The sequence below is a fragment of the Pseudophryne corroboree genome, chromosome 2 (assembly GCF_028390025.1).
Source record: "Pseudophryne corroboree isolate aPseCor3 chromosome 2, aPseCor3.hap2, whole genome shotgun sequence".
NCBI classification, from domain to species: Eukaryota; Metazoa; Chordata; class Amphibia; order Anura; family Myobatrachidae; genus Pseudophryne; species Pseudophryne corroboree.
In genome coordinates this window covers 252,908,441-252,929,073 of record NC_086445.1, presented here as the reverse complement: position 1 = coordinate 252,929,073, position 20,633 = coordinate 252,908,441, and the positions used below count along the sequence as shown (strand labels likewise).

Genomic DNA, 20,633 nt, shown 5'->3' with positions numbered 1-20,633 from the left:
CTGATTGGGACTGTTTGACATAAGCCTTCCCCTTTGCTTTACCTTGGGCCCAAAAGGACCAAAAAGCAAGGCATCTAGGTTTTGAAGTAGATGTCAAAGGAAACCCAGGATTATTACTGCTATTGCTTCAGACAAAAGAATATTGTCCAATTCTGTACCAAACAGAATATTTCCGACAAAGGGTAGAGATTCCAATACTTTCTTGGATTCCGTGTCAGCCTTCCATGAACGTAGCCAAACAGCTCTGCAAACTGCTAGCGAAGAAGCTGATGTTGAGAAGCTAATCTGCCCATATCTAGAGCTGCTTCTTCCATATAGGCAGCTGCTTGCTTGATATTAGCTTTATGGGATAACTGTTCTCCTGTTCCATGAATTGAGAAATCATTCTCCAAAGCTTCCGCCCAGCCTTCCATTGCCTTAGACACCCAAGCTGTGGCCATAGCTGGTCTTGTACTTGCCCTGGTTAGGGAAAATACAGTCTTATGATAACTATCACATTTTCTGTCTGTTGCATCATTTAATGATGTTGAAGGCAGAGGTAATGTAGATTTGCGTACCAGTCGAACTACATGAGCATCTACCTTGGGAAGTACTTCCCTTTTTATACAGTCCACAGGTGGGAGAGGATAGTAAGAAACCATTTTTTTTTTGTATCTTAAATTTCTTACTGGGTGTTACCCATGTATCTTGTATGAATTCCGTCAACTCATCCGAGTTTGGGAATTTGGATTTTACTGTTTTGGGATGTTTAAAGATTGGAGCCTTAGGCTTTAGTGCAGGTTCTACTACCTCTTCCATTGACAAAACGGATTATACGGTACAAATTAACTCAGGTATATCTATTGAGGTACGGTGCTCCTCTTCTCTTGAGGTAGACTCAGAGAGAGAGGATCCAGCTTCATCATCTGAAGTATACTCGGATTCTGAAAACTACATAGATTGTGCGGGTGGCACCCCATGTCTATCTGTTTTCAGATCCCTGGGCCTATCTGCCTGTAACAACTGCTGAAAGGCAGCCGAGGTCTGGGCCAAGTCTTGGACTCAGTATGACAGCACATTAATCCATGGTGGTTGCATAGATGTAGAAGGATTATGTGGGTACCCCATACCTGGAGATATAGCGGGAGCCGCCAAGCGATCTGCTATATTTGATAAAACCTGTGCAAAAGATGCCCAAAGGGGTTCTTGTGCTTGAACAGGTTCATGGCCTAAGACCTGTCTGTTAACCAGTTTAAGGTTAATTCTGAAACTATAACAGTTTGCACATAGGGGCTGATTCAGGTTGGATCGCAGAACGCGATCCAACAGCAAAATTACAAAAAGGATGTGGGCGCATGCGCCCGCATTTTCTGTGGGGGGCCAGCAGAAAATGCAAATGCCTCTGCCTGTCAATTAGGTAGACGCGTTTGCGTGGCAGGGGGAAGCCGGCAATGCTCCATTTCCTAGGCAGAGATGGAGCATTGCAAGGGCGTGGCCTCAAAATTAGGGGGCGGGCGCAAATGGGGGCATGGCAGGCGCATGACGGGACAGCTGCGTGACGTCACACGCCACCGCCGCGATCAGAAAGATGGCAGCGGCCCCCTAAGGGCAGGAGGCAATCTTAATTTCTGCAATCAAGCAGAAATTGCTGTGCAATCGCAATTTCTGCTTGATCAAGGGGGGAAGGGGTGCAGCGGTCAGGGCCTTGCCCTGCGATGGGCGGCCCAGCATGCTATCACAAAGATTGCAAATTCTGCTATTTAGCAGAATTTGCATTCCTTACTGAATCGGGCCCATAAACCATCCTGCACCAAGTCCTGAGGGGTTAACCCTGCTTTGCAGGACAAACATTATTATTATTATTATTATTATTACTATTATTATTACATTTTATTTATAGGGCGCCACAAGTGTTTTGCAGCGCCGTACAAAGGACAGCATAGGGATACAAAACTTAGCATGACAGTAATTAAATAACAAAAATGGAGTGCAGGTAACAAAGAGCACCACAATTCTCAAAAGATAATACAGCTTAGATGTAAGTAGCGAGGAAGTAATCATTGTACTACTTGGGCTGGCGGCCATAGATAGAGAGGAGCCTTTACCAGTAGGAGAAAAGCAGGTAAAGATGGTCGCTGAGTGAAATGTGTCGAGAAGAGGGCTTAGACAACAAGAGTAAAGAGGGCCCTGCTCTGAAGAGCTAACAATCTAGTGGGGAGGGGCGACAGACAGATGACATGAGGTGCAAGCAAGCAGGAGGAAGCCTAATGGCGGTATGCAAGCAAAGCAGAAATGTTCAAGGCATGGGGCAGGGGGATGGAGGAGCAGTCTCAGGACTGGGTTATGCATTGGAGGGGAACGCTTTGATAAATAGATGGGTTTTCAGTGCCCGTTTGAAGCTTTGCAAGGTCGGGGAGAGTCTAATGGAGCGGGGGAGCGCGTTCCACTGAAGGGGTGCAGCATGGGCAAAATCCTGAACTCATGCATGGGAAGCAGTGATTAAGGCAGAGGAGAGGCGATGGTCATCAGCCGACCATTTTGGGCGGGAGGGAGTATGAAGGGAGAGGAGGTTGGAGATGTAGGGAGCAGTGGAATTAGAGACTGCCTTGTATGTGAGGGTGAGGAGTTTGAAGAGGATTCTGTAGGGGAATGGGAGACAGTGTAGATTTTGTCGAAGGGGAGTGGCCGAAGTGGAGCGGCGGGAGAGGAAGATGAGCCTAGCTGCGGAGTTGAGGACAGATTGGAGGGGAGCGAGGTGGGAGCAAGTGAGGCCAGTGAGGAGAACATTGCAGTAGTCGAGTCGTGAGATGACCAGTGAGTGGATGATAAGTTTAGATTCACTCTGGGAGGGAAATGGCCTGATGCGAGCAATGTGGCGTTGATGGAACCGACAAGATTGCGCCAGAGCTTGGATGTAGGGTGCAAAGGAGAGGGAGGAGTCAAGAGTGACGCCCAGACAGCGGAGTTGGGGAATGGGGGAGATGATAGTGTGATAGAGATATATGTAGGGGGTGTTGCTCTGGCTGGGGGAAAGATAATGAGTTCAGTTTCGTCCATGTTGAGCTTCAGAGAACGCTGAGACATCCAGGAGGAGATGGCAGAGAGGCAGCTGGAGACCTGAGAGAGGACAGAGGGGGACAGATCAGGAGAGGAGTGGTAGAGTTATGTGTCATCAGCATAGAGGTGGTATTGAAGACCAAAGGAGTTAATGAGCGCACCCAGGGAAGAGGTGTACAGGGAGAACAGAAGGGTGCCTAGGACAGAACCCTGAGGGACACCAACAGGAAGGATGGAAGGGTGTGAGGTGGTTCCAGAGGCAGACACAGAGAAGGAGCGGTTAGTGAGGTATGAGGTAAACCCGTCAAGGATGGTGCTAGAGAGGCCAACGTTTTGGAGTGTGCGGAGGAGGAGAGGGTGATCCACGGTGTCAAAGGCAGCAGAGAGGTCCAGAAGGATGAGCAAAGAGAAGTGGTCCTTGGATTTGGCCGAAAGCACGTCTTTGATGACTTTAACCAGGGCAGTCTTGGTGGAGTGGAGTGGAGTGGGCGACAGCCAGATTGTAGTGGATCAAGGATGGAGTGGTCAGAGAGGTAGGTTGTGAGACGGCTGTAGACCAGTCGTTCAAGTAGTTTGGAGGCGAAAGGGAGAAGAGAGATGGGGCGGTTGCTAATGAGTGATGAAGGGTCGAGGTTGTTTTTTTTGAGAATAGGGGACACCAGAGCATGTTTGAATGGTGAGGGAAAGATGCCAGTAGAGAGCGATAGGTTAAAGAGGTGAGCAAGGTGGGAGCAGGCAGTGGAGGGGAGGGAGCGGAGAAGACGGGAGGGGAGGGGGTCCAAGGGGCAGGTTGAGGGGGGGGGGAAAGATGAGGGAGTGGACTTCCTTGTCTGAGGTGGGAAGGAAGCAGGACATGATATTAATGTGGGCGCTGCATCATTACTCTTGCCTCATGAGGACATAGCAACAATATTTTACACACAACAGTGTAACAGCAATATGACAGCCTTCACTTATGTATATTTAAAGGAAAGTACAATCAGAACCTACCCTGCATTCTACCAGCATTGAGGGTATGAAACCAAGAGAGAGACACACTGACGGAAAAAAGTTAGGCCGCAGCACTAGCAAACAGTCACGTATAATGCATTAGGATACATTTGCAAAATGAGCACATTTTCAACTACACATTACACTAAGGTAGGTAGGAAAAATAATACTGTATTTCCTGGCTCCAGGGAGCAGGATACAGGGAGACTAGCGTATCCAGATGCACAGTGAATAATACAGTAATATATATACACAGTTGCTCATTTGCATTAGCATACCTCCCAACTTTGGTGCCTCACAAGGAGGGACATTGGCGCGGCATAGGCGCGGGCCGCCAGAAAAAGGGGCTTGGCCTCAGGAAAGGGGGCGTGTCTTCGTGGGAGTGCCACGCTCGCGAGCCACGCCCCCCCCCCCCCCTCGGTTTTCGTCACTGATGGGACATGCCCAGCAGCAAGTGCAGGAGCCTCCCAACTGCCCCCCCCCCCACACACACACACAAAAACAGGACTGTCCCGCAAAAAGCGGGACAGTTGGGAGGTATGCAGTAGGCACTTATTCAACTACGCAATTCCGAAGAGGTAGGTAGAAAATCGCGCTGTATCTCCTGCCTCCAGAGAGCAGGATACAGGGAGACTAGAAACCCTCTCCCTTATTCAATAAAACCACATAAAAGTGGCTATCAGTAACAGACGCACCACTTGACTCTGGCGTTCTAAGTGTACATAGTGGTCTATTTACTAAGCCTTGGAGATAGAGGCCCTCATTCCAAGTTGATCGCTCGCTAGCTGTTTTTAGCAGCAGTGAAAACGCTAAGCCGCCACCCTCTGGGAGTGTATCTTAGTTTAGCGAACGAAAGGACCGCAGCATTGCTACAAAAAAAATTTCAGAGTAGCTCGAGACTAACTCCTAGCTAGCGATCACTTCAGTCTGTTTAGTTCCTGACTTGACGTCACAAACACGCCCTGCGTTCGGCCAGCCACTCCCCCGTTTCCCCAGCCACTCCTGCGTTTTTATCTGGCACACCTGCGTTTTTCAGCACACTCCCCGAAAACGGTCAGTTACCACCCAGAAACACCCACTTCCTGTCAATCACTCAATGATCAGCAGTGCGACTGAAAAGCGTTGCTCGACCTTGTGTAAAACTGCAATGGCTTTTGTGAAAGTACGACGCGCGTGCGCAGTGCGCACCATACGCATGCGCAGAAGTGCCGTTTTTTAGCATGATCGCTGCACTGCGAACAACGGCAGCTAGTGATCAACTCAGAATGACCCCCAAAGTGCACAGAGATAAAGTACCAGCCAATCACCTCTTAACTGCCATGTCACAGGCTGGGTTTAAAAAATGACAGAAGGGGATTGGCTGGCACTTTATCTCCATCCAAGGCTTAGTAAAAAGACCCCTAAGTCTCTGCGTCTCAGATGGAAGCGGGTAAATGCAGTTCATGGCGGGAAACTCGGCGGAAACTGGTCATGAACTGAGGGGAGGGGCAACCAGGGGTGTGCCCAGTGTCGGACTGGGGAATGAAGGGCCCACAAAGGAAATGCCATATGCTGGAAGGGGTTTGGCCACATGATCAGAGAGGAGTGGCCAGCCATTATAGGCGACATCAAGCATTGTATATAAAGAAAAAGAGCTCTACCTCGCTGCCTAATTCAAGCTGTTGTGTATGCCCTGGGTTACACCGGGAGAGAACAGTAGATACACATAATGACTCCAGTATAGTGCCAGATACAAATAATGACTCCAGTGTAGAACCAGATACACATAATGACCCCAGCAGTGCAGTTCCAGATACATACACCCCCAGCAGTGCAGTGCCAAATACAAATACGCCCCCAGCATTGCCAGATACATATATGCCCCCAGCAGTGCAGTGCCAAATACACATATGCCCCCAGCAGTGCCAGATACACATACACCCCCAGCAGTGCCAGATACATATATGCCGCCAGCAGTGCAGTGCCAGATACATATACGCCCCCAGCATTGCCAGATACATATATGCCGCCAGCAGTGCAGTGCCAGATACACATATGTCCCCAGCAGTGCCAGATATTCATAAACCCCACTGTGCCAATTACACATACTGCCCCCACCCCACTGTGCCAGTTACACATACTGCCCCCACTGTGCCAGTTACAGATACTGCCCTTACTGTGACAGCTACACATACTGCCCCCACTGTGACAGCTACACATACTGCCCCCACTGTGCCAGTTACTCATACTGCCCCCACTGTGCCAGTTACACATACTGCCCCCACTATGATAGTTACATATACTTGTGCCAGTCACATATACTGCCCCCACTGTGCCAGTTACACATACTGCCCCCACTGTGCTGCTCCCGCTGCCTGCTGCTCCTGTGTCTGAGGGCTGGGGAGGTGAGCGCAGCACATCTCTCCTGCCCCTCAGTCTGACTCTGCTGCTGGGACATGGTGGTGTTCTGACCTTCCGAGGGGGGGGGGGGGGGTGCAGCGCCGATGAGCGCTTTGGGTGGCACTCCTGGAAGCAGTAAGGCTGCTGCAGAGCAGGGATGCAGTGCCCGAGTGTGACAGGAGCGCCCTGCTGATGGCAGACAGAGACCTGATGAGACCTGCTGGGGATGGAGGAGCAGCCGGATGAGGTCCTCCCTTCTATGTGTATGGGCCGGGCAGCTGGTGGGACTAGGGAGAGTGTGGCTGCAGGTATGCCATGCACAGAGGCCTCTGCTGCCCTGGCTCCCCACCAGTAATGCCATAACACGGAATTCACCGCTGCCGCCTGGGCTCTGCGGCCGCTCCCGCTGCTCTGTCTGGGGTGAGGGCCAGGGAGGAGAGCGCAGTGCTCCTCTCCTCCCCTCGGTCCAACTCTAATAGACCCCGCCCTCACACAAAAGAGGGTGTGGCAACGAATCGGTGGGGCCTACCAGTGACCTCACTGGCTCCCCGGTGGCCCAGTCCGAGCCTGGGAGCGCCTAACTCACCGCTGCTGACATGCACCCCAGGGATCGTGGCCTCATTAACCCCCAGAGCCTATGATCTCTGAGGTCTAGCGCTGGTACGCCCGAGCTGGACAACCGCATAAGCCACTGTCCGGTAGTCTCCCAACCCGAGACAGTAAGGCTGCGTTACATGCGTCTTAAACCGCTAACCGACACCTTACCTTCTCCGCATGCCCCAGCTGCAGCCTGGGATCATCAGCGTGGACCTGCTGGTACATCTAGGTGGCGCCCGCCGTAACACCAGTGTTTACACAAAGGTAACTATTATTGCGATACCGGTGGAAAGTTGTTGGAGCGACTTTATCAATGCGTATAAAGTCACACACCAAAAAAAAAAAAACTTTATAAAATAATAAAAGCTTTGTGGCTAAAAAACAGTGGACCGGCTCCTGCCAAACAAAAAATTTAAGTTCCCTGGGCCAGGAGGCGGGGTTATAAGGAAGCTGGAACTATGCATGCTGGTAGCCTCAAAGTCTTTAACTGTTTGGTGCCCGATCGTCTGACGCTACCTACAACCCAATCGTGTATACTACCGTAGACCCTGAAGGAGAAAAGTTGAATTACACACTATTGCATTTAGGGCCTAATTCAGATCTGTTCGCTCGCTAGCTAGTTTTTGCAGCGATCAGATAGACGCCACCTATAGGGGAGTGTATTTAAGCTTTGCAAGTGTGCGAACGCATGTGCAGCCGCCCTGTACAAAAACAGCTTGTGCAGTTTCTGAGTAGCTCTGACCTTACTCAGCCGCTGCCATCACTTCAGCCTATTCGAGCCCGGAATTGACGTCAGACATCCGCTGCAAATGCTTTGACACGCCTGCGTTTTTCCAACCACTCCCAGAAAATGGTCAGTTGACACCCACAAATGCCCTCTTCCTGTCAATCTCCTTGCGAACGGCTGTGCGAATGGTTTCTTTGCTAGAACCAGTGCACAACAACGATCCGCTTTGTAACCGTATGGCGCACCTGCGCATTGCGATGCATATGCATGCGCAGTAGTTACCTGATCGCTGCGCAGCGAAAAACGCTAGCGAGCGATCAGATCTGAATTAGGCCCTCAATGTCATAGTAACCAACAGCTGGTGAAGGTAGAAGTCTCACCATAAGGGCTCATTAAGTATGCAACAAGATGCCAGTATGAGGAACATTCAGCCATTGTGCTTGCTTGCATGCACTGCTTGCTCACACAGGTGGCAACGTAAAATGCAAGTCAGACATAACTGATGCAAATATTACACACTATTGTACTATGGCCCTCATTCAGCATGGATTGCAAATGCAATCCAAAGCAATGCAAATGTAGTTACACACCTCCTTGCTGCACTTGCGATCACAGCACTGTGACCTGAGTCGCAGTCTGTGATCAAACATCGCAACCGTCATTTGCAACGGCAAATTTATGTAAGCCTCACTTTACTTAGGCTGGCTATCACAGGGCGGCTTGCGAGGCCAAGGAAACTGCATCTCAAGACGCAGACCTCGGCCTTGCTACTCCTGGAAAACAGGGCGCCCCTGTCCCTCCCCCAGAACACCTTTACCTGTCAATCAGGCAGAGGCATTTGCAATTCTACAAAGTGATTGCAGGACCCGGTCTACACATGCGTGTAACTGGGCTTGCACGGTTTCTCGATTATGGGGATACTGCGCAGGTGATCACAGAAGCGATCAGTACTGAATAGCCCCCTTTGATCTGAGTTTTACATAATCTACATATTACCCATGTTACATATTACCCAGGATATAGTATCTGTCCCACTTTCCTTACGTTGTACCCAATGAACTAACCAGGGTTGATTTAAGTAATGGATGAAAATATACACTTGTAGTATCTACTATTACATTTTATTTAAAGAATTGATAGTGTGGGTCATTCTGCCAGGCACACGTTACCATAGTGCTAACAGTAAGCCATGAGCCTTGGCATACCTCCTAACATACCCATTTCAAACAGGACATAATGATCTGCTTCCTTCCATCTAAATTATTCATAAGTAAGTAATCTGGGCTCAATTATTTAATTGCTATTAAAAATGACACACATGGAAAATACACAGTAAGTAGGAAGAATGGGAGCAGACCATTGTGCTTAGGGTGAATGGCTCATGATGAAAGCTATGCTCACATGGGTGCGGCAGTTAAGCTGTCACAGAAGTGGTGATGAAAGCATTGTCCCTTTAAGAAGAAGAGCGGGTGTGTCGCGAGTAGCTATGGAAACTTAACGCTGAGGAAACAGGCATCTCTGTTCCAAGCAGTTTAGAAGAAGCTGTAAAGCTGACAGGCGACCTGGGAGAAAGGAGATGAGGTTTTTGGATGCTGAAGTTCAGGTGGGACAGGGTAGCAGTAACTCTGCGAGAAGAACTGTCTGATTATTGTCACAGGTGTCTCCTGCTGTTATACATCTGCTTCGGGACCACTGGGAAATGATGGACATCAGGTGAGAAGATGTAAGCGGTGATGTGTATATCACTCCTGTATGGGTGCTCAGTTTACAAATTCACATATACTATTGACTTTTACTGAAAAATAAGAATTATGTAAAATCCTCTATTTTGGTGAAAGGAAAGGCAAGTGTGATAAAACCTATTTGCTACAACACATATTACATGCACTGGCTCTGACTGGGTAAAGGATGGACATATTATTCCTATACACCGATAGTTTCACTCTAAGTGCTTGGTACACAATATATTTATTTGTATTCACTCTGCAAATTTGACTTGAATGCCCCGTAATATATTTTATGCAAATGACAGAAATGTATATGTGTGTGCTTTGTAAAGAATCCAAATGTTAGTATTTATTTCAGATTAGTTGTATATAAAAAGCTAAAGGTCAGATTGACGTTTCATGAGCAGCATCAGTGGGTCTGGTTACCCAGAGATACATAAGGATAGTTGCTGTCTTTGCGTCTTGTGTTGCTAATGTCTGGCAATAAGTGGTCCGTGGATGTAGTAGACAGATTAGTTACATAAAATGAGTATGGATGTAAAACTCCAGGAAATGTTCCATGCGGTGTGCATCATACCATTAGCCAGTGATAACTGCCTACTCGCTGCAGGTGATGCTTAAATTGTTATTGTAAACTGTTGTCCTTACAAGAATGATAGTCTGTGTGCTCTGTGATAAATAAGCACTGCATTCGCTTTCTTGTGGCTTGTGTCAGGCAGCCTTGCATAATGGTGACATAACTGAATGTTCTCTGTTCCAGCATATTGGTGACATAACTGAATGTTCTCTGTTCCAGCCTGAGATTGTGCAGCGGGAACAGGGAAAAGTAGCATGATGCCAGCAATGAGGGGACTGCTTGCTCCACAGAACACCTTCCTAGATACCATAGCGACTAGGTTTGATGGAACACGTAAGTAATAAACATATTGGTTTCTCGCTATTCTATGTATTTCCTCAGCCACTGTATGTGCTATTAGTTGAAAGAGGATTCTTATGCGCTCAGGGTTATATAGAGCAGTGGTACAACCTGGTGAAAGAGAATGTATGTATAAGTTATTGTATTTTCTGTAGATTTTTGTGCTGTCATATAACAAGGAGTGCACATCTTTATACTGAGAAAAGTATCCCCTCACCATTATCCTTGGCGTGACAGTGAGCCAAATTTGTAACGTACATGAATGGAAAAGAAGTTTACTTCATGATGAGGTCTACATCCTATCTTTAGAAAATTGGAAATGGGGTCAGGGTCACAAAGGTGTATTCGAATATGCGGCCTAAGGAGAAACGGTCTTCCAACTTAGTCCCTGAGGGTGGCCTGTAAAAGGAAAGTACTATCCAGAGCTGATAGGAACACTTACAACATTTATTTAAAAATACACTATAGATGGTGTCTATGACAATGCCATTCTATTTGGGGTAATACCTTTAGTTCCCTTGAATATAAGTCAACTATTACATTCAGTGTTGGCTCCAGAGGTGGGGCTGCAGCACAGTCCAAAATTCAAATAGGGGATCCCCACCAACTGCCAGTATGTCCCGCCGGCAATGTTTGGCAGTGTTTGGGGTGGCAGTTGGAGTAGGTCCCCTATTTGAATTGTGGACTGTGCGGCAGCCCCTCCTCTGGAACCACCATTGATTAAATTGGTATCTGTGACGCACAATAGGACAAATGACAGTCTCACATAAAGTGAAAGGTAGTCCAAGAGCGACTGAAAAAATGGACTGACGCTGTGAAACACGTAGCTGTTTTTAGTGAGATTTTTCCTTTCGTTGTTATTTTATGCTTTAGTTTTTCCATTTTATGCAATTTATTTATTTATTAACTGATACTGTGCTCTTATTTCCATTTTATTATTTAATGTGACAGTAACACTGTTACTCAACAGGATAAATACCTTACTCACATAAAGTGAGCTATATGAACCAGGAATGTCCAAGAGGATAAAAGTTAAAACAATAGTTTATTTACAATAAGAATCAAGCAAATATGCCAGGCTCTTTTTAAATAGTTAGCAAGTAGTCATAGAGATAAGTGTATAACTATTGCAATATATACTTTTCTAGCTATTTCTGACAATAAGCTGCGTCTAAGCAGTTATTTAAAAAAATATATAAAACAATAAGTTGGAAAAAAAATGACATAAAATGTTAAAACTAATGCATTACAGAATAATCTAATTAAAAAAGTCACTAGGTCGACCACTGTGTCATTAGGTCGACCACTGAAGGTTGACATACATTAGGTCGACATGGTCATTAGGTCGACATGTACTAGGTCGACATGAGTTTTTTACATCATTTTTTTTATTTTTTGGCTTTTTTCCATACTTAACGATCCCCGCGGACTGTGATTGGAACGGTAACCGAGCGAAGCGAGCCATGCAAGGGGACACAGTGCACTAATTGGGGTTCCCTGTTACTTTACGAAGAAAACTATGCCAAAAAAGTCAGAAAACCCATGTCGACCTGACCTGTCGACCTACTACATGTCAACCTAATGACCATGTCGACCTATTGTCCCTGCTGACCTAATGCATGTTGACCTTCCATGGTCAACCTAATGACTTTCGACCTAAGTTGTGCCTACCCAACGACCCATACCCCCCAGCAGCTGAAGGCAAATGCAGTTTGACTATTTTAGAATTCTGGGTCAGACAGAAATGGCAAAAAATAGAGTTCTCGCTATTTAGGAGGAGGAGAAATGCAGATGACTAGTTATGAGGAAGAAGGGGTATGAGGAGGACAAGCTCTACTGTGTGGTGTAATATGTATAAGCGGCTCTACTGTGCGGTGTAATGGGTAAAAGGGATACTAATGTGTGGTGTAATGTGTATAAGGGGTGCTACTATGCAGTGTAATTGTGTATAAGGGGTATTACTGTGCAGTGTAATGTGTATAAGAGGTACTACTGTGCAGTGTAATTGTGTATAAGGGGTACTACTTTGCTGTGTAATGGGTAAAAGGGATACTAATGTGTGGTGTAATGTGTATAAGGGGTACTACTCTGCAGTGTAATTGTGTATAAGGGGTATTACTGTGCAGTGTAATGTGTATAAGAGGTACTACTGTGCAGTGTAATTGTGTATAAGGGGTACTACTTTGCTGTGTAATGGGTAAAAGGGATACTAATGTGTGGTGTAATGTGTATAAGGGGTACTACTGTGCAGTGTAATTGTGTATAAGGGGTATTGCTGTGCAGTGTAATGTGTATAAGGGGTACTACTGTGCAGTGTAATTGTGTATAAGGGGTACTACTTTGCTGTGTAATGGGTAAAAGGGATACTACTGTGCGGTGTAATTGTGTATAAGGGGTACTACTGTGCAGTGTAATTGTGTATAAGGGGTACTACTGTGCAGTGTAATTGTGTATAAGGGGTACTACTGTGCAGTGTAATTATGTATAAGGGGTACTACTTTGCTGTGTAATGTGTATAAGGGGTACTACTGTGCAGTGTAATGTGAATAACGGACACTTCTGTGCAGTGTAATGTGAATAACAGACACTGTGCGGTGTAATAATAATGGACACTACTGTGCGATGTAATGTGTATATGGGGTACTACTGGGTGGTGTAATGTGTATAAGGGGTACTACTGTGTGGTGTAATGTGTATAAGAGGTACTACTATGCATTGTAATGTGTATAAGGGGTACTACTAATGTGCAGTGTAATGTGTATAAGGGGTACTACTGTGCAGTGTAATTTGTATAAGGGGTACTACTGTGCAGTGTAGTGTGTATAAGGGGTACTATTGTGCGGTATAATGCAAATAACGGACAGTACTGTGCAGTGTAATGTGAATAACAGACACTACTGTGCAGTGTAATAATAATGGACACTACTGTCCTGTATAATGTGTATAAGGGGTACTACTGTTCAGGGGAATGTGTATAAGGGATACTAATGTCCCGTATAATGTGTATAAGGGATATTACTGTGCAGTGTAATGTGAATAACGGACACTACTGTGTGGTGTAATAATAATGGACACTACTGTGCAGTGAAATGTGTATCAGGGGTACTACTGTGCTGTGTAATGTGTATAAGGGGTACTACTGTGCAGTGTAATGTGAATAACGGACACTACTGTGTGGTGTAATAATAATGGACACAACTGTGCAGTGTAATGTGTATAAGGGGTACTACCGTGCAGTGTAATGTGTATAACGGGTACTACTGAGCGGTGTAATGTGAATAACGGACACTAGTGTGCAGTTTAATGTCTATAAGGGATACAACTGTTACGTTCCTGATGCTCAGAACTAGAAAGATGTTGCGAAGTGAGTCCAGAGCACCAGGACGTGACGCTGAAATAGGGAGGGAACGGGAATAGCCCCTAGCACCCTACCTCCGTTGTTTTACCCGTGTGGTCAGTTCACGCCTGAGTGACTATGGTTTCTTGGGCCCACGGCAGCCACGTTTGAAGGGCGGATTAGGTCTGCCCAACTCTGATGCCCCCAGGTCTTAGCGTGAGACAAAGCGTGAACCGAGACAGGATAATAACAAGGGGACCTCTAACTAAAGCAAACAGAAGCTATGGGCTACTAACTACCCTAAAACTAAATTTATGTGCGGCACGCCGCCAAAGGAAAAGAACAACAAAAGATATCACTGTCCACTCCCCCACACGGCACCGCCGAGTTCCGGGGAGGACAGTGAAAAGCGGAAACCTCCGCAAAAACCACCAATACAAAAAGTACCAAAAGGACTAAGCGGCCTAGGCCGCAACACGCGGCAGAAGCCGCTACTCACGAAACCGGGAGAGAACCCCAACAAACGAGAACCCCCAGATGACTGCAACAGGTTCACTTGAACAGGAAGGATTCCCAGGACCGGCTTCAGAACTCCAGGACTCAGGAGCACAGGGAGCAGGATCGACCAGATACAGCTGACCAGGAACAGACGTTACAAGGCAGGAACAGCATACAGGAAGCTATCACCGGCGTCTGTGCCAGGTAGTGAGGGAGAATATAACAGGGAGCCCTCCAATAGCTGCAGCGAAGCTTACTTAGTGATGTCGTGCAGCTGCCCTGCTGCACGACCAGAGCTAACAGGTGTATTGATTGATAGGAAGCAACGGGGAACGCGGTTCGTCTGTGGCGTCCCCGTTGCTAAGCGTCCGGCGGCTACGCGCGCACGGCGTCCCAGCGTTGCCAGGGACCCGGCGGCTCAGCGCGCACGGCGTCCTGGCGTTGCCAGGGACCCGGCGGCTCAGCGCGCACAGCGTCCTGGCGTTGCTAGGCGCCGGGCGGGCAGGAAGGGAGGTGCGGCGGCCGTGAGCGTCGCTCGGAAGCAGACCGAGCGGCGCCGCGGACCGCGGCACCTAACAACAACTGTGTGGTGTAATGTGAATAACGGACACTACTGTGCGGTTTAATGTGAATAACAGACACCACTGTGCAATGTAATGTGAATAATGGACACTACTGTGCGATGTAATGTGAATAACGGACACTACTGTGTGGTGTCCCCACGACGCCACTCCCATTTTTGGTGTACACCTGCGACACACACTATCCATGTTTCAAATATGTGGTCTAATTACGGCACTACCCGTTAGTAAAAGTTTGTTGCAATTGAGCAACCTAATGCGGGGTCTTTTACTTTGCCAAATAAATACATGGAAAGCAGTATAAAGGAGTTTTTCATCTGATGCAGTCAACAAAAATGTGATAAGTGTTTCTATCAGTGCCAGAGAATACTTTTCCTTTTACTGCTTCATCCACTAAGTTTTAATTTAAACGTCTTTTTCTACAACACTGCTTACTCTGGCCTTATTTACATCTTCAATAAACTGTGGGAACTGGGAAGAAGTGCATATGGGAACTGTCTGTATTATGGGGCTAATTCAGGTTGTTTTGCAAATCACAATCCAACCAAAACTTCTGCGTTCGCCAGCGGGTGCATGCGCAGGACCCATCCTGCGCATGCGCCCACATTTACTGCGGGTGAATGATAGGCCGAGGCATTCGCGGGGCAGCAACGCTCCATTTCCAAGGCGGAGACAGAGCATTGTGGGGGCGGCGGCCTCCGAACAGGGGCGTGGTGGCAGCATTATCGGGGCAGCTGCATGACGTCACATGCAACCGCTCCAATTAAAAAGATGGCGGTGGAGGCTTCACTAATTTCTGCAATCGCGCACTAACCAAAATTAGTGCGTGATCGTAGTGGGGGGTGTCGGTTAGCATGCTGGGCGGCCTTGCCCTGCCATGGGCGGCCCCCAGCATGTGAATCAAAGGATTACAAATTCTGCTAAAAAGCAGAATTTGCAATCCTTACTGAATAGGATCCAATTCTGCAAGAGTTTCTAGATTATTAATTATAAAACACAGTGATCAGAAATACATACAGTAAAAAGTTGCTTTAATACTGACAGCATGTTGTGAACATGTAAGCGGAATTCTTTGCAGGGGCATATTAAGAAAAGATGGGGCCCATGTGTAGACTCAGCACTAGGGTCACTAGTACATTCTAGCTCTTTGCCACAGTCTAGTGCACATGTGCAAAGCTCCAGGGAAATGGCATGGTGGACATTTTCCAGGTGACTTTCCTACTGCGCATGCTAGAAACGCAAGGAAAAAATCGCCCCTGCACCATATTATTATTATTATTATTATTATTATTATTATTATTATTATTATTATCTTTTATTTATATGGCACCACAAGGAATTTGCAGCACCCATTACAGAGTACATAATCAAATGAGCAAACAAAAAAAACAGCACTTACAGTTCAAGACAATATAGGACAAGTATGGAAAACCAGGGGTCAGGTGCCAACAATGGGAGTATGGAGTATAAGATAGTGTAAGTAAGAAAAGTAAAGGCACACAAGGAAAAAAGGCTTGTAATATAAAAGGTGAAGTGGGTCTTGAGAGCCCGTTTGAAGTTTTGTAGAGAGGTGGAGAGTCAAATGGGGAGAGGTAGAGAATTCCAGAGATAGGGAGCAGCACGTGCAAAATCTTGTAGGTAGGAGTGGGAGCAGGTAATCAGTTGGCAGGAGAGACTGCGTGCATTAGCAGAGTGAAGAGGACAGGTGGGAATGTAAAGAGAGAAAAAGTCAGAGATGTAAGAGGGAGAAGAGTCTGTGAGGGTTTTGTAGGATAGTGTGAGAAGCTTGAATTGGATTCTGAATGGGAAGGGTAGCCAGTGAAGGTCATGCAAGAGAGGGGATGTGGATGTAGTACGTTTGGTGAGGAAAATGAGATGGGCAGCAGCATTGAGGATAGACTGGATTTTTCAGGGAGGCCAGATAGGAGAAGATTACAATAGTCCAATCTGGAGATGACCAGTGAGTGGATGAGGGTCTGTGAGAGGTGCTGTGTGGTTTGAAGGAGAGGGAAGAGTCAAGGAATATTACAAGACAGCGCACTTGGGGGCTAGAGAAGATAGTAATGCCATCAATGGATAATGAAATTGTGGGAGGTGAGGTTATGCGGGAGGGAGGGACGATGATCAGCTCAGTCTAAGACATGTGAAGTTTAAGAAAGCGCTGGGACATCCAGAAAGAGATAGCAGAGAGACAGTTGGAGATACTAGTGAGGAGAGCGAGGGTGAGGAAAGGTAGATTTGAGTTTCGTCAGCTTAGAGATGATATTGTAAGTCAAAAGAGCTAATGAGCTGACCTAATGAGGATGTGTAAAGAGAGAGAAAAGGAGAGGTCCAAGAATAGAAGCTTGGGGGACACCTACTGGTAGAGGAAGTGGGGGGGAGGTGGAGTTATGAGAGGAGACAGAGAAGGAACGATCAGAAAGGTAGGGGTACAGCCAGGTGAGAGCAGTATCATACAGTCCCAGTGAGTAAAGGTTTTGCAGGAGGAGAGGGTGATCCAGTGTCAAAAGCAGCAGAGAGGTCAAGGAGAATAAGCAGAGAGTAGTGGCCCTTGGATTTAACAGCAAGGAGGTCATTGCAGAATTTCATGACGGCATTTTCAGTGGAGTGGAGAGGACAGAAACCAGACTGAAAAGGGTCAAGCAGTGAGTGGGAGGAAATAAAGACAGTGAGACGGTTGTAGACAATATACTCAAGGGGTTTGGAGGCAAAAGGGAGGAGAGAGATGGGTCGGTAGTTGGAGAGTGGTTGGATCAAGGGTAGGTTTTTTAATAATAGGAGAGAGAGAGAGAGAGAGAGAGAGAGAGAGAGAGAGAGAGAGAGGGGGAGAGAGAGAGAGAGAGAGAGAGAGAGAGAGAATAGGGAAGTGGTGTCAATAGCCTCAATGTTACGCTTAATGATGGTAGTATTAGGAGGTAGAGATGGAGATAGGTTAAAAGTGAGCAGGTGATGGTCAGAGAGGGGGAACAGGCAGTTGGAGAAATCAGAAAGATCACAGTGGTGAGTGAAAAGTAAACCAGATCCAGTGAGCTCCAATTCACATGGGATGGGGAGGAGGTCCACTGGGAGAGACCAAGTGAAGAGGGGAGGTTAACGAGTTTAGAGGCAGGTGAATTTGTGGGGTTATCGATAGGGATGTTGAAATCGCCTAGGATAATGGAGAGAATGTCAGAAGAGAGGAAGTGAGGCAGCAAGGAAGCAAAGTGTTCAAGAAATTTGGAAGGCAGGCCAGGGAACGGTAAATGACAGCTACTCGAAGAAGAACAGGTTGGAAGAGGCGTATAGCATGGGCCTCAAATGTAGAGAATGTAAGGGATGGTTCTGGGGGTATGAGTTGGTATGAGTAGCTAGAGGGTAGTAGGAGCCCAACACCACTACCGTAGTGACCCCCAGGTTGGGGGTGGGGTAATAATGTGAGACCCCCAGCAGAGAATGCAGTGGGAGAAACTGTGTCAGAGGGGGTAATCCAGGTTTCAGTGATGGCTAGAAAATGTGGGGAATTGAAGATGAAAAGGTCATGGGTGGGGACCAGTTTATTACAGACAGATCTGGCATTCCAGAGGGCACAGGAGAGAGGGAAAGTCTGAGGGATGTGAATGAGAGTCTCAGGGTTGCTGTAGCAATGAGGCGAGATGGATTTAGAAGGCAGGGATACAAAGGGTGTAGTGTGGGTGCTGGTTCCTGAGCAAGGAAGTGACACTGCAGCACTTGAGCATGGAGGGAGTAAAGTGTGGTACAGAAGGAGATGAGGTGGGGTGGCAAGGTGGCAGGGAGAGAGCAGAGCTGAGTAGTGGAGGTAGGGTAGAGGTGAAGAACAGTCAGGTGACAGGGGAGGTGTGGAAGGAAAGCAGTGGGGTGGATGGGAGACAGAGGAGGAGATGTAGGCTAGGGGAGAAGGATATCAGACAGGGCTGCAGTGTATGCGGCCATACTGTAGTAAGCTTACAGATATGTCCTCCTACAACTAGCCCCAAACACGTCATGTGATGTCAGATGCCTGGCGTGAGTGAGCCGCCAGGTCCATTGCGACTCTGCAAGCACCTTGTGTCTTTGAGGTTTTTTTTTCTACCCCGAAAATGCATCTTTGTCACAGTGCGATGCAACTATGATGCATCAGGAGATTGGGCTATTTAATTTGTATGTGACCTTAAAAAACAGTATATTTGTTTGTGATTGAGTCTGTATATGAAGCACAACAGAACTTGGCGTAGAAAAAAAGCCATGTCCGCTGCACCACAGTACTTCATGTACAGATTCAGACTCCGTCACACACAGGTATACTAGTGTTGCATATCAAATGACTCAGTACAGTTGCATCACATTGCAACTATATGCACATATTTGGGTAAGAAGATGTGAAAAAGACGCCTGGCACTAGCAGAGTCGCATGAGACCTGGCACGCCTAGTGGGGCAATAGTGATTGATTGATTTATTTAGTGATTATTTTAAGTCTCTTTTGGTGGATATAGCAACATTATTAAAAACATAAAAAAATACCACATAACAGTAATAAGAAGGGGAATGTGAAAGCTCAGACTAATATATTTTTATATTAACCTTATATACTTCTGCTTGCATGTGTTTGTGGGGGAGGAGAGAATGGGGGGTTACAGGTATCTGTTGAGCTCCAAGTCAAGGAATATTGGCAAAACCATGCAAAGTTTAAGAAAAAAAAACTCCAGAACCACCAGTTAGAAACTAAATGTAAACCAGCAAAACCCTGAATTTAAGTTTTCAAATCTAAACTATGAAGGTAAAACAGATTTATTCGGTAATAATCTGACAACTCATTGCAACTCTGCTAATATATAAAGTGGGATCCGGTCTGAAGATAGACAGTATCTTGGTCGACAATGTTTAGGTCGACCACTGTAGGTCGACAGTCACTAGGTCGACATGGATGGAAGGTCGACGGGGTTAACTTTCTAGGTCGACATGTGCTAGGTCGACAGGTCTAAAGGTCGACATGAGTTTCACATTTTTTTTCTTTTTTTTTTTTTCTTTTTTCATACTTAACGATCCACGTGGACTACGATTTGAACGGTAATCTGTGCCGAGTGAAGCGGTAGCAGAGTGAAGGCACCATGCCCGAAGCATGGCGAGCGAAGCGAGGGGACGCGGTGCACTAATTTGGGATCCCAGTCACTCTACGAAGAAAACGACACCAAAAATAAATACATCCTCATGTCGACCTTTAGACCTGTCGACCTAGCACATGTCAACCTAGAAACCCTGTCGACCTTCCATCCATGTCGACCTAGTGACTGTCGACCTACAGTGGTCGACCTAAACATTGTCGACCTAGATACTGTCGATTTGATGAACCACACCCATATAAAGTATTACATCAAATCACCATTATAGACTGCATAAGCCATTCCCACATGTTTAGGACAATGTATCAGTGGAATCTGGTATTGTTATATACTGTATTAGGAATTTAATTGATAAACAATTATGTGAAAGTGGTAAAATGTACAAAATAACCTGTATCATTTTAGAGATGCACATTCATCCTTCATTAAATACACATTTGTGACACCATATAATCTGCAGCCTTCCATCCTACTGACACCCCATGCTAGCCCCCACATGATTTGTTCATATGGTATAGATACGCCCATACCTCCCAACATGACCCTCTCCAGGAAGGATAGAATGCTTCCCTCTTCATTTATAATGGCTGAAACACCGTTTTTATCCATGAACCTGTTCAAAACAGGTGTCGGCAATCATACATTAAGGGAAAAGTCCAGAAGCAGAGCATTGTGTCCTGTCAGGATTCTGATTTAGTATGTCCCCGGAGGGGGCACTAGTGGGTCAGTGTAGGAGTGATAGAGGAAA

At 46.6% G+C, this 20,633-nt stretch overlaps 1 protein-coding gene across 3 annotated transcripts in view; it reads left to right on the top strand.

Moving 5' to 3' along the window:
• The first annotated feature begins 9,182 nt into the window (after positions 1 to 9,182).
• Positions 9,183 to 20,633, top strand: part of KCNH3 (potassium voltage-gated channel subfamily H member 3) — a 158,609-nt gene continuing 147,158 nt past the window's right edge. For 2 of the 3 annotated variants that reach the window (XM_063952673.1, XM_063952671.1), the window contains exons 1-2: positions 9,184 to 9,442; positions 10,253 to 10,366. In XM_063952673.1, coding sequence (XP_063808743.1) covers positions 10,288 to 10,366 — 79 coding nt within the window. In that variant the 5' untranslated portion in view covers positions 9,184 to 9,442; positions 10,253 to 10,287. Of the gene's footprint in view, positions 9,453 to 10,252; positions 10,367 to 20,633 lie in introns of all 3 variants that reach the window. The other variant, XM_063952672.1, reaches the window with a different exon arrangement.